Raw genomic sequence first — 14,478 nt, 5'->3', positions numbered from 1 at the left:
TTCAGGTTAAGAGAAGCCACGTTTGTTTGGTTGTCGTGGCTGTTGTTGGTTTTTGACCGTTTTTTTCATTTGCTTCCCTAGCTCGTTTTCAAATCTCACTCTTGACATTTTTCTTATTCAGCACTGGCTAGAACTTTCCTTTTTTTGCGAGAACCTTGATACTTTTTCAGGAAGTCGTAGATTGTCAGATCAGGTACATATCTAATCTGTAATCATTTGTTCAGGAAACGTAGAAAAATTGCGTGTTATTTCCTCTAAAGTCAGAGTTTAGAATTAATAAAGTGATAATTTGTCATTCCTTGGATTACACTGCGGGTGCATTGCTTTAAATCAATACCATAAATGGCCGATAACAGAATAGTTATCTTCAGTTTATCACTGTCCGATGGATATTAAACTAAAACATCGCTGGAATCCATCCAGTTCCTTAAAAAAGTTATCGCTTCCGTTACTTCTTAGGATTTCTTTTCTGTCTGCGTCATTTATCATGTGAAAAGTAGACAAAGTCGTTTCATTTAATAATGTCTCATACCCAGGGGGATACTTATGATACGGGGTGGGGAGATGGGGGGATTTCCCAGCTAAAGGGGACGATCGTTCACCTACAGTAGTCTTGCTTATATAACGAGTGTGAATTGTAGATTATGATCTTATTTAGGGTGTTCAGGACGCAAAGCCAATAGTTTTTACCCCTACAGATATTGCTATTGGACAAAAGCCATAATGGCTCTTGTATTGGACTAGTGTGTGAAAAAATGTTATATAAAAGTAACCGGAACTCCGTCAGGAGCCTATAGGTCGCCTCCGAATTCCGGAATCCGGGAAATTGTTCTTGTGGAATTCGGAATCCTGCGTTTTGGAATCCGGATCGCTCTTACGATTGGAATCCGGAATCCAAGTTCCACTGACAAAGAATCCTGAATCCAGTTGATGGAATCTGGAATCCACGGCGTGGAATCCAGAGTCCAGGACTGTCTTGGATTCCCTTATATGGGGCGACACGGAGAATACGTCATTTTGTGTTGTTGAAGACAGCATTCAATTCGAGAATCTTCACGCATTTTAAATATAGCCACTTAAGGGTCACTCGTAGGTCCTAAGCCATAATTAGTCTCGATGGGTTTTAATTAAGCCCCTAAAGGAGACCAGTCTGGGCGTGGCCCAACCTTTTTTGATCCCTAAAGAGACCATTTTAAACTCTGATTACATTAAGGGAGTAAGTAAAACGAATTAAAAATATATAATTTTGTATATTCCTTCGCGTTCAACCCTAAAAAGGACCTTTGCGGCTAAATATAGTGACGTTGTGTCCAGAACACCCTTTAGTAGGACCAAAATCCGAAATTTACACCCCCTAAGCGAGACGATGAGCATCCCCGCCCCTTTCATATGGGAGTCCCCCCCGGGAATTCCTCGTCGCTTTCTGAGAAGGTCGAAAAAAATTTATCAGGTAATTATGTAACATGCTTGCACGTGATCAAACATTTTATGCGACCCTAATATTATGCAATATAGCTTGAGGTTTGGTACCGGTTTATGATAGATACATTCGTGGATTTTACTGACAGAGATTGGTACAGTCTACCTTCAAGTTCCTACAGCGGATGTTAGCGGTTTTTCGAGGAACGGGCCTTTCTTCTTCCTATACGTAAGTTCTTACATTCGTTTCCATGTGTATGCAGTCAGACATGCATTCGAATGCATGGTAGGCTTTTGCTCCGCTGAATACATCAGTAAGTTCGCTGCATCGTGAACAGTTTATAGGGCGGAATATATTCGATTCTGTGTTTCCTTTTCGTCGTGCTGTTGGTAATTAGTGGTAATACTACTGGTGTAGCGGTTACTTCATGATCAACAAATTCATCTTGACTTCACTGATCGAACTTTGTTAAACACCAGGGGTTCGTGAAGAAAACGGTCCATGTCAAAGTTAGAACCTTCATTTAAAGTTGCAGTTTTCATTCTTTTTTTTTTTTATGATCATTTTTGATTTTTGCAGAGAAAGCGTGCTATAGCGAAATTACTTGCTGGCACGTGAGCAAATATGCCGTTTGGCAATCAGTTAAAATTTAGTTTCCATAAAAGGGGTTTCAACAGACTATAAGCGGACGCGATCAACATAACTTCTCATTTATCTGATCTTCAAAGATACGAAGTATTATTACGGTGTGGTCTACCACAGATTGGCGAAGAATTACAGTAAACCGCATTCAAATAGCATCAAAACGAACATAAAACACTGTCCTGATGTAGTAGATTGGTGCAGTCAATTCCCTTTTCTTTGGTTTATAAAACGAATTCAACACATGCAAAATGAATTTTAAGGTCATGTTCATGAGACTTTTGTCTAGAAAATAGCTTAATGTTCTAATGGTGCTATTAAGAACATTTAGGAGTCCTTTAGTGTGAAATCAAGTACGTCAGCATTCCTCATAATCTTTCCGTTGGTAAAATCCATAAGTTCCTTTTGATAATCTATTACACGTTTACTATACTGAATATTATGTTACTACTTCCAACTATTTCCATGCCGTTTGATCTGATATCCTGTTATTTCATTTCAAGTGTGCTTTAATCCGCTCATTTTTGAGTAAATGTCCGTTATGCATGCAGAAGGTGTCTTGAGACAGTGGGCGCGGCCATAAGCGGCCCTTTTGGAGTTCATAAAACGACTTTGTTGTTCGGTGTAAAGTATTTCAACAGAAAGACTTGAAAGCCGAGAGACTGTGCAAGCTATTCTTCTTCCTTTAGCTAATTAAGAATTAAGTTGGCTCAAGAAGCGAAACGTAAGTAAAACCGGTAAAGACCGGATATGACATCACTAAGATAACTTTTGACTCCGAAAGTTTAGTATATAGCGTAATTATAAACAAGTGTTCCTGAAATAACTCTGATGCGAGCTTGAACAGTTCTCCGAAAAAATCCTCTCTGCTTTACGTTATAACTTAGAAATGCATTTTCATTTCTTGCAGTTGACCCAAACATGGGTATGTCTAATGCACCCAATTGTATCTTACTCTCTTTCGAAATTGTTTGGACTCTGGGTATGAACAGAGACAACATATTGTTCTGATTTTAAGAAGCAACAGCGGTGTTATATTAAAAGCGAAGCGCATAAACAAATTTGTACGTGCTTAGTGGTGCAGGAACCCCGCATCTCTCTTGGCACGGTTTACAGTATTTGTATTTTTTCCTGACTCTTTCTTTGTCAAAAACAACCATCTTTTTTCGTCGAGTCTTCCTTTTGTTCCCCTCCTACAGATGAACTTTAACTATTTAACACAGATTAGAGACGCGGAAATTTATGCATCAAAATAGACACAGTGAAAAACGTGCGCGGTGGACGATCGTGTTTTCTTTGCTAGTCGTATTTCTTCAAACGTGACCCATATTTAGTTTCCATTATTTTTGTCAATACTTCTGGCTTTAATATCTCATTCATTCATTAAATATTAAGCGGATATTAACGCTTAGTGGCTGGTACTTCTAGTTAATAGATCGGCACACGTCAAAGCAAAGTTAGTCGGCAAGGTCACTATAAACCTATCGGTAGTTACCTGCTGATGTCAGACGGTTTCGATTTAGTTTGAAGATACGTGTTATTTTCTTAAGTTAAAAACAGTGTTTTTGGTTTGCTAATGTTATTGCTCCGTGCCTTTTTAATCTTCCTGTATTACGTCATTTGGTGGAAATCCACTGGTCCCGGCTACACAATTGCACAACTATACCGAACACTTCAAAAGTTTTGGCGGTTACTGTGGACCAAAGATAATACCCCGGCCTAAAACTACAGTTGAATCTCCGCTAACGGCCACTTTTTTTCGTCCGGGCGGACAAAAAATCATTCTTGTTTAAAACCTCTACAATGGCCACTTTCTTTTGTCCGTCCCCAAGGTGGCCGTTGTAGAGCGGTTACAGTCTAATTGTGCTCATGACCGGCTGGGACAGTTTGTTTTAGTCTCAGTACAAGGACCCGATGCAGCAAAACAAACAAACTAACAAATTAATTAACTATAAATAGTAACTAACTAACAAAACCGGCGATAAAAACTGAAATCTACGAAAACAACGTAAAAATATAACTTGCTTTATTCTTGTCTTGAGCAAAAAAAAGGAAAAAAACAGCTCAAATTCATGTGAGTTTTTTTCATCGTACAAAAGGTCGCTTAGCATAACTCTTGAATTATTAGAGCATAACGCCGTTTGGCACGTGTACTCGCCGTTTTATAAGCTTTTTGTAGTGTCACTTAAAGTGGCAATTTTAAAAAGTAAGTTTGTTACGTAGTTATTCAGGTTATTGTAGTTAAGTACATGTCACTTTTTGCTGACATATGAAGAGAAATCTTTGAGTCTTTTCATATTTGACATATCTTGGTTCTTATAAAATGTCAACGTTAGCAAATTAGTTGCATTGTCTTAAACTTTCTCTGTTGCAATAGTTTTTCAACTACGCGATTGCGAACGTCTTCCGCCACAGTAATCACAAAGTTGTGCTTTTGGTTTATTTTTGAAAGCTTCATTTCATTATTAGAAGCGGAGGACGCGGTTTGATGTAATATCTGTTGGCTAGAATTCCGTTCGCTATAATTAGGTTAAAATTTTGTTTTTTTGCATTTCATTCCTTGCGCGTTTGAAGGTAATGACATCAAGTTGCCCTTTTCTACGCAAGAATATTTTTACGCCAACCTTTATCGCAAAATTACAAATCTGGCTAGTTTAACTGCGGACAAAGAAGAGATTAAAATACCACATTCCTTGCGAGGTCTGAAAATCTCTTCGGCTAAAAATAGCAAATAATTCTATGTGGGAAGAATTAATCGTCGCATTCTTAAATTCCCACTGAAGAGTTGCGTGTTGGGAGCTGTGAACTTTATAAAGAGGCTACGTAGAGTTTTGTTCTGCTTACTGTCGCGAGCTTAAAATCTGCCTCTGGGGCTATTGTTTTGAAAAGTATCGATATTAAACATTGATAGGCTATTAGCTCGAGTGGAAAATAGCAAAAACAGATTATTTTTCTCACAAGTGGGTATTTCAGTTTTAAGTAAACCGTGTTCATCGGGAGCAATGTTCGCGTGAGTAAAACTGTCAGGCGATCGGCAACAGAGTGGCCTCGATTTGTCACTTTTCCCGCAGTGCAGTGTGGTCCAAAACCCAGCTTGAGTCCGCGAAAACGGCTATTTTAATCTACTCAAAGATTGTACAGCACTGGAGGCTCGCCTAACATATTTAACAGCCCACAAGAAAGGAGTGAACCCAACGTAATCCCCTCATCATTGATGTGACAATTGGCTTGCGATGGTGTTTTGACGCTTTTTAAGCCTGCTCTTATTAAATACTTTGGAGATTACTTCATGCCTTGATATCCCGTCGAGATGACATTGGCTGTCGAGGTGGTGCGTGGACTTGACGGGCTAGACAAATATTATTTTGGGTGGGTTTAAAGGTGGCACTGTAACACGAAACGGGGTACTTTCGCTGAAGCTCTCCCGATAAGCAGATGACATAGCATTAACTCCAGAGGTATAAATTGCGCAGTTTTCCTGTTAAGCTCATACCAGTGATACATATGCTTTAGGTCACATCAAGATAATTGCGATCGTTCGACTACCTTTCAACCGGGAGATAAATATCAGTATTTGACATCGTGTAGCCTGCTTGGAATTGAAAGAAAATACTACTTTTGATTGCTTCAAGGTTTACATCCGAGAGCTTCGCGGTGTTTATTGTGACTTCACTCTGACATCCTCAACGAGTCGCGACATCTCTCTCTGCTTCTTAAGCTGAAGACCATGGATCTGGGGAAACAACTCATCTACTTTGTTTTACTGGCCGAAGTCTGTGCATTTTTGCCGATTGCAGAGTCAAGAAGTGTTAGAAATGTGAAGGTGAGTTAATTGCATTTTACTATTGTTATTTTGCCAAACTTGGCATAAGGAGCTGTGATTGTACACACGGTTTTCGTTGAAGTTCTTGAAGTACCTTGACAAACTTTGTCACGAAGTTTTTTCCATCTTTCCTATATTAATGTAGTGAAAGGAAATCAACTAATTTTTTTACCCTGTTTGACCTCGTCCTCTTTCGCAGAAAGAGGATAACTGTAAAAGGAAATTAATGTAAGCGCTCGTCCTACGCAATTCAATGTAGTGCAAATGAGCAACAAGCTCAGATTTAACCCCAAACGATAATGATAAGCAAACGTTTCATTTCCATGAAATGGAACTATTAGCCCTATTACACCAAAAAGACATGCAAATTTCGCGATTTCGTCTACCATCATTAATAAAAAAGGCAAGCAAAAATCTCAGTTGAACTCTAGTAAATTCCTGGGGGGCCGACAAAAGACGAAACAAAATGGTAACTAGGCGTAGAACAGTATTATCCGGATGAACGAGGATTACTTCCAAATATCTTTCTCGGCTTCCTTTACGAAGACGTCTGGCGAAGATTTGTGAAAGCCTTTGTAAAGCGAACGAAGTTGTCCGAGGAGTTTCGGACAGTGACCCCGGCTGCCCAAATAAACCGGAAGACTTGTGTCACATGGACAATTTTTCTATTTGAACCGTCTCTCGTTGAAAGTGTATTCTTTCAAATTGTCGTTGAAATTTTAATTTTGAAAAAGGGAAAAAAGAAAAAACGTTTTCAGTTTTGCTGGGATTAAATTTAACTTAAACACGCCGAGCTGTTGTTGTTGTTGTTTGTGGAAGGGGATGATTTTCTTAGCTTACATTATAGCAACTGGGAGCGCTTTCTTGTGGAATTCTTCTTCACTCATTTGAGTCTTCGGTTCTCTCGCCTTTCGATGTCCCAGTATTCTAAACTGAAGTCAAATGACGCTCGTCCAAGAAGACGTGCTAAGTGGTAACATGTTCTTGCGGTTGCTTTCTACAAGCATTTAAAACAACGATTGAAATTTAATTCCTTGTCAAATTCCCCGATAGAAGAATTAAATATTGATCGATAGGAAGTTCTGTTTTTAGCAGTAAGAACTCACTCGTGCCATAAAGATGCAGCTCTTGCGATAACAATGCTGTAAGCACTCGTACATGATTGCAACGTGAAACGTAACTGATCAAATTTACAGTGGTTGCTTTTGACGAAATTGAAATTCGGGTATCGACGAAAGACATGAAGTTCTGCTCCCGGCTATTTAAAACCCGACAAGTCAACACTTCATTTAGCTATTGATGTGACTAGTTAGGGATTTCAAGATGTTATCTAGTTGCCATCGCGTGCGAAGTTGAGACATTAGCGAGAGGAAATCAGATTAGAGACAAACTGAAAGTCGTTCCAAGTGTTTTTCAAGTAACTTTTGTCGAGTTGCAAAATGGAGGATGAACGACAGAGATTGTTTCATGAGTACCGTGATAGTCTCTTACACAAATGAATGATACTCTCTGCACGACGTTTGCGAATATTTTTCGCGGGAAGTCCGCGGGAATTTCGAACAGTTCAACTGGATGAATCACCCCATCCCTCTGGCTCTCTGAAACATCTGTTTTTCTTTTAAAGAAAGATTCTAGATTTTTCTACCTTGTTATACCAAATAGGTGACCTACTTACAGCTGTGATTGGAAAGGAAAACTAATAGTAAATAATAAACTGCTTTTTGTAGCAAAGAAAAAAAATACATCCTTCACGGAAATTTCTAATAGAGACCATATGCAAAAGTCGATAGCAATTAAACTAAATGTTTCATATCATTTCAAGATTACTCCAAGAAATCTAATTACTTTAAAGAAAATCTTAAGCTCATCAAGTTGTTCAGTGAAGACCAAGGCCGCTGGCATGCTTGCTAAACGCTTACAGATGTTCTAGATATTCGTGTCAGCCTCACCAGGGCCAACATCAAACATGAGGAATGCTAAGGTGATATATATATCCTTGAGTTTGTTTAAGGAGTGCTTTCTTAGTATCCTTCTTTCCGTCTTCGTTCCTGAGACCTGGTTCCAGGTATTCAGGCGATGGATGAAGTCCTTCAAGTTGCTAATATTAATTGTAAATGTGTGCGCGGGTTATCTGATCGCTTCGCCTTAGTTTTAAGAGTTCCTCATTGTCACCAAGTCGTGTCAAAAGATGCCAGTTTAAACAAAAACTTTCAGTTTTGCGTTTTTACACGAGGACTTATTGCCCTCAATGTCGGTTCCAAAAGAATCAGATCTAAAAAGGAAATATAGAAGAAACTTTGCTTCTAAATAATGTGAACTTTCCGAAAGAAATAGAAATCTTGCCTCGCAACTATCTCAGCCTGCTTTCTCCCTTTCGCTCGGCTACATGGCACCTTTCGTTAAGCAGGCCACAAAGAACTTTTTAGTGAAACCTCAGTTTTTTTTTCCAACTGAAAAATACGATTTGGAACTAACTTAGATAAGTCAAAGAGTGTGGTTTTGAAAGGTTGGCAATTTTCTTTATCTCTTACTAAAGAAACCTAATTGGCAAATATAACGACAATGTGGCTGGTCGATGAAAAAGATATTTGTTTTTGGACGACAATAATACGCCTCAACATTCATTTGCATTTTGGCTGTTATTTGTATGGTCTTTTTCTAAGATAGCTCAAGTTTATGAGCCGGATACGTTGTAAGCGGTTTCCGGTTTTAATATTCAATCCCCTGATTTTCCATTACCGATGAAAAAATACGAGCTCTGAAAAAACACACATGGTTAGAAAAGTCAACAATATGCATGGCGGAAAATAGCCTTGACATACCGACATTGGCGACTTGCCATGCAGTCTGTTTTAGCACGTATTTTACCATTGTTCAGAAACAGATGGTATGACAACATATTACGTCATAAATTGGAAGGTCTCTATCTTAACCCGGGAAAAAAGTTCTAGAACTTCTCTATACATACATGTCCGTGTAAGTCCGGTAAATATGCTCTGATGCTCTAAGCACTCTTTAGAACTTGAAAAATTCTCGAGATTTTCATAGCAATGATAGAGAAAACATTTGGTCTATTTTTCGAAATGTTGTTTCCTTGATTCATTACCCGATCGCCGTAAGTGCCATCCTCCCTTCCCCCTCCCCCCTCCTTGTGGGGCTCCTTGACAGATGCTAGACTCACTGTGCCAGTACCCAAGCACGCAAGGGTTGAGAGAATGAACGGTATATCGACATTGAGTTTTGACGCAAGCGCTCCAAGCATGTTATACCCAAAGAGCGTTGATTACACTAACATAACCTCGGGTTCCATTGAATAATTACCCGTGGGGGGGGGGGGGGGGGCGGTATTGAGCAGAAAGAAGACTTAAGCAAGAATACCAAACCCTTCCACCTGTTTACACAGCAAAGACCTCCATAATTACCATCATCCCGCGTTCCTGCAGATTTTTGAAAAGACGAGCCTCTCGGCAAGCTCTGAATACGCCTTTGTTGCTCGCTATTAGTCAATTCGGTTTTCAGGTAAGGAATCCCAGCCTGCGTAGCAAGCGTTTCTGTACAGTTTTGGGAGCAAAGAACGAGGAACGGGAGACAGAGACCAAGCGAAAAATGGATCTCGTTCTATTTTTCGAGCGGCCATAGCGAAAATCTCGTTCCTCTTCGGTCTTTCTTCTTGTTTGCCCCGAAACCACACGGAAACGCTTACTACGCAGGCTAAAGGAATCCGGATTCTAGGTACTGGAGTCCAGATCTTTGTCAGTGGACCGTTGGATTCCGGATTCGAATCGTTAGTGGGATTCTGGACTCCTACAGCTGTATTCCGCATTCCAAAGCCCAGGATTCTGGAGTCCACAAGCAAAAATTTCCCAGATTCCGGAATCCATATTCCCTGAAATGGGGTGAGCCTTCGTTTCTTTTGTTGCGCGTTGTCTTTGCTTAATCTTAATCTGCCTATTGACGTATATTTTTAACTTGTTTTAGCGCCATTTAATCAAAAAGAGGTCGCTCTACGAAGAGACCTGCCCACCACCATATGTCATTGAAGTGACAGAGAAATGTAAAGATTCTTGCTTGGACGATGACTACTGCATCGGAAATCAAATGTGTTGCTTTGATGGGTGTTCGTATGTCTGTATGGATCCTGTTCCCTCGGAACCAGGTAATGTCAAAAATTTAAGACAAAGGCCTTACTCTCACTGGGTTGGATACCAGTGATTTGCTGAAGCGGGTTCATTCCTCCAGGCGCTCGATCTCGCGGGGGCAATGAGAGGGAGTTGGGCTAAAATGACATCAAATGAACTCGATTAATGTGGATCACAGGTTAACATACTTCTGGCATTGGTATTGGTTATAGCATAGAAACTGCCAATACATAGTATTCTAAAGTATACTAAAACAACGGGCTTCAACAAGCGACAAAAAAAAATTAAGCCGAAGTCCTTTAATTTTGTAAAGTTAAAAACAAAGTTCACAGAGAGTTTAAGCTTCACGTATACGACAAACGGCAAACGTCAGATTCAAGTTCAGAATTTCTCAAAATAGAAAATGAGCAGATAAAAACAGCCCAAAAGCTATTCTTATGGATAAAAAATTGCTTGAAACTATTATTTGATGTGTAGAAATAATGAATAGTAAACGCCAAGTATTGGGGAAACTTGGTCACGCGGTACAAATTCGCGTTGCGGTTTGACGTGAACGTGATGCTTACAGTCAAGCTAAGGGGCCGACCATTTAACTCTTGAGGTCGCAGGGAAGAGGGGGGGGGGGGGTGATTTTGAAAAAAAATTTGCTGCAAGCGCTTGTCGGAAGAAATTACATGCAGCTCAAATGTAATAGAAAGCTTATGGGAAAAAAAGGGAAAAAAATATCCTACCCACCAGATTGCTAGAAAAAAGATTCTTGATGACCAGAAATCCCCCCCCCCCCTCAAGAGTTAAATGGTCGGTCCCTAAGTCAAGCGTACCCTCCAAGATTACATTAATGAATTTATTATTCGAAAGTTGAATCCGTTGGTAGTTGTAGATTTCAGATTCATCTCTGCATTCTTGCATGCGTAATGAGCCGTAAATACGCACGCGAGGCAGTTACGAAATTCCTACCATCTCAGTTTTCCTGAATTTCATGTAAATGTCTTCTATGAAATTTAACCCATTCAAAGATTCTCAATCTGACTAAATACAGAGAAGTTCTCGTAAAATATTCACTACTCATTACGCATGCAGGAATGCCGATTTGAATTTGACACTAGTTACCGGAACGACTAACGGCTTCATTTTTCAAATAATCAATTCATAAATAGAATCTTGAGGGGTACGCTTGACCTGCCTTGGCTGTAAACTCTTTTAATGTTTTCTACTAAAGCGCTTAACCCTTTAAGTGCCAATAGTGACCAACAACAATTTTCTCCTAACAATATCCATACACTGTCAAGAGATAAAGTTATGAGAATTAATAAAATGATCACCATAGAGAAAATGCTTTGATCTTTTATCAAATTCTCTCAACTAATTGTTAAAGGAGATGTGTGGAGATCAGTTTGGAGATTTTGTATGTGGATATTGGGGCTTAAAGGGTTAAGGTAACGCGCAGTAGTAATCAATTGTCTTATGTCTGTCTTATTGTCTTTTGCAGTTATTGACTGGATCGATGACAAGGAAGGCAGTACCCCAGGGCTCGAAGGTTCGTTATACCTACACTTGACAGGAAACTTTTGCTCGATGCTGATGCATTCTGTTTCTTTTACTTAACTGTCTTTCGCTTATTTCAATTCTCAATTCCTTTTTTAAATATTTCTCCTCTGCAGAACTCACTGGCAACATAGAGGTTGTAACTCCCGTCATCGAAGAACTAGGTAAGTTTGAAGGCTGAAAAATGTGGACAACATATCTAATTTATTGACCTCGAATGTTCTGATATTATACCATATGGTTAAATATTTAACAACTAATCCACAAGTGTGCGTTCGGTATGAGCTGGTAGATAGCCAACGAGGCGCGTTTTATAATCATCTCATATCCAACAAGTACGAGTGGAATAATTGTTTTTATTAAAAACGCCCACAAAATATCCAGAATTCTTCCCGACTTTATTTGTAAAAACAACCGATTTTCAGCCTGTTTTTTATTTTGAGCAGACGCGTACAGTTACCATATTTGGAGAGCATGGTATAATGGCTCATATGCCATGATGGCTAAGCCAATCGGAGCTCTAGAATCGCATTATCCAATGATTCAGTTTTTAATAAATGTCGTTTATTTTTGCAGGGTGCTTTTATCATGGGATGATGTTAAACGATGGAGAAAGAATTCCACTTGGCTGCAAAGTATGGTGAGTGATGTGTATCATTTGTTAACTCATCTAGCCTGCGTAGCAGGCGCTTGGAATAAAGAACGGGCGCGCGCGCGCGAGGAGACACGCGTGTTTCTCTCTCGCGCGCCCGTTCTTTCTTGCGTCCACTACTTCCAAGCGCCTGCTACGCTAGCTATGACTCATCAGGTATTAGGGAACAGGGCCCAGTTCTTAAAAGGCCGATAAGCACCAATCCAAAATTAAAACGGTTCCATTTTTTTTATTTTACCTTGCTTTGTATTGCTTACAGTAACATTCTGTGTTATCATTACCGAATCTTGGAGTGAAGGCCCAACAGTATTTTGTAAGCTTGAGTTGCATGATTATAGGGAAGAAACCCTTGATTAAAATTTAGCATTATCCTGGGTTAAACTTAACCATCTTTCGAGGAACCGGGCCCAGCTTTGTAACACAACGCTGATCCTATCACCCATACTATAGCCGTCATCCCTCTGAATATTATTATTATTTTTTCTCCATAGCTCTTGCTTTAACGGAAACCTAATGTGTGATGTCTCCAACTGCAACAAAGGTAATCATTTTACATTGTGGTCGCTTGCAAATGTGGTGGAATCTGGAATCTGCGAAATGTTTGCTTGTGGAATCCGGATTCCTAGGCTTTGGAATCCGCAATACAGCTCAAGGAATCCGGAATCCCACTAACGAATTGAGTCAAGAATCTAAGTTCGACTAACAAAAAATCCGGAATCCACATGGAATCTAAGACTGCCATGAAGTCCCGTACATTGAACGAGTAAGACTTGACGCTTTATACCTTAGATTATCCCACGGTGGCTAATTTTTAAGTTCACGATTACCCTTGTCCCATAATTTTTTTCTTTCTTCTCAAACAAACTCGAGCGAGACGAAACGAAAGAACACCTTGCGATCGTTGTCTTCATTTTTGTCTTCCACTTTGCGGATCTTTGTCACTGCCTAGCAGCTAAAGTTTGTTTGGGAGTGAATAAAGTAAGTCTCTGGAAACAGCATAGTTCAAGGTAATTACGTCGGAATTTGGCTTTTGAACTTTTTTCTCGCCCCATGTAAGGGGGTCCAAGAAAGTCTTGGATTTTGGATTCCACACCAAAGATTCTGGATTCCAGGTACTTGATTCTGGTCTTTGTCAGTGGAAATGTATTCCTCATTTGGATTCCGTATTCCTTGCGCTTTATTCCTGATTCCAAAGTACAAGATTCGGGATTCCACTTGCAAAAATTTCCGGATTCCGGAATCCGAATTCCTGAAATGGGGCGACTCTTTTAAAACAAAAACGTTTATTAAACATGTTTATCGTCTTTGAAATTTGCAGAGTACCAGGCCCGTCTCGCTTTAGAGCTAAGCGGCTCGGGGTCTGGTGACGATGAGGACGGTGACGATAAGGAAAACTTAAGAGAAGCATCTGGGAATGGAGAAGTGTATCCGATTACCGGCGGGCTTAGACACAAAAAGGACTTTACTCCTTTGGAAGAATTAAGAGGGAAAAACACAAATGGTGTGGAAATGAAAGAGGAATTTGTTCCTTTCGGGAAGGAGCACGGCTCGGAGGAGGATAGCGGAGGCGGGGAAAGCGGAAGCGGAAGTGGAGATCATTTCGTCCCATATGACGAGGAAAAGAACAATGGAAAAAGTGGCGATAATGTCGCTTCTTTCGCCAGAAGAAGGCTTTAGTAACCTGGTTACGCTCTCGTAGCGAGTGTCACTCAAAGATGGGAATCTTCCCTCCTAGCAAATCACACTCCGCCGTTTAGGTTGGACTCAAGTAAATGACATATCGAGGCATCGCACTCATCAGTGGAATACCATTTAGCAAGAGTGACATGAAATATGACGGCATAAATGACTTCCCGTAGACAGAGATATAATATAACCTTAATTGAAATAGGTAATTAAACATTACGCTTATGCCAGATAATTAACTGGCCAAACTGCCATGAAAATTGTCAAGATCTCATAAATCATTCTCACGTCACAAACAGGAGATAAAGTATATGTTTGTGACCTAGAGGAACTTCAGTAAAGGATGAACGCCGGTGAGAATGACAGGATGTTCCGTTGAAATAAGTAAACAACAAAGTCAGACCTAATGGACTACTCACAGTCTCTCTTTTTGATTTTCTCGTAAGGCCCGTCTAGTAAGTTAACTCCATAAACACGTTAGAAATTAGGATGATGGAAAAGTGAAAAGACAGGCTATGTGTGTTTTGCGCGCCACTTGTTGCTTTTCTCCCAGTTTTTCACTTCCGTGTAT

At 39.8% G+C, this 14,478-nt stretch overlaps 1 protein-coding gene across 1 annotated transcript; it reads left to right on the top strand.

Annotated features, from left to right (window-relative positions):
• The first annotated feature begins 5,398 nt into the window (after positions 1-5,398).
• On the top strand, positions 5,399-14,388 carry LOC140944155 (uncharacterized). Its single transcript, XM_073393286.1, has 8 exons — positions 5,399-5,520; positions 5,695-5,885; positions 9,864-10,041; positions 11,514-11,561; positions 11,686-11,733; positions 12,146-12,209; positions 12,713-12,762; positions 13,540-14,388. Exons 2-8 carry the CDS (start codon positions 5,790-5,792, stop codon positions 13,896-13,898), a joined length of 843 nt encoding a protein of 280 aa, XP_073249387.1. The 5' UTR covers positions 5,399-5,520; positions 5,695-5,789; the 3' UTR covers positions 13,899-14,388.
• The last annotated feature ends 90 nt before the right edge of the window (positions 14,389-14,478 follow it).

The sequence above is a fragment of the Porites lutea genome, chromosome 1, assembly GCF_958299795.1.
Source record: "Porites lutea chromosome 1, jaPorLute2.1, whole genome shotgun sequence".
NCBI classification, from domain to species: domain Eukaryota; kingdom Metazoa; phylum Cnidaria; class Anthozoa; order Scleractinia; family Poritidae; genus Porites; species Porites lutea.
Note: the sequence above shows the minus strand (reverse complement) of the source record. Positions and strands in the feature narration are given on the sequence as shown.

What these genes read in the sequence shown, in the direction of transcription:
- LOC140944155 (XM_073393286.1), top strand. Translation starts at nt 5,790, where the DNA reads ATGGATCTGGGGAAACAACTCATCTACTTTGTTTTACTGGCCGAAGTC. An exon ending in CAGTACCCCAGGGCTCGAAG is followed by an intron (nt 11,562 to 11,685) that starts GTTCGTTATACC and finishes TCTCCTCTGCAG; the next exon opens with AACTCACTGGCAACATAGAG. An exon ending in TGTCTCCAACTGCAACAAAG is followed by an intron (nt 12,763 to 13,539) that starts GTAATCATTTTA and finishes TGAAATTTGCAG; the next exon opens with AGTACCAGGCCCGTCTCGCT.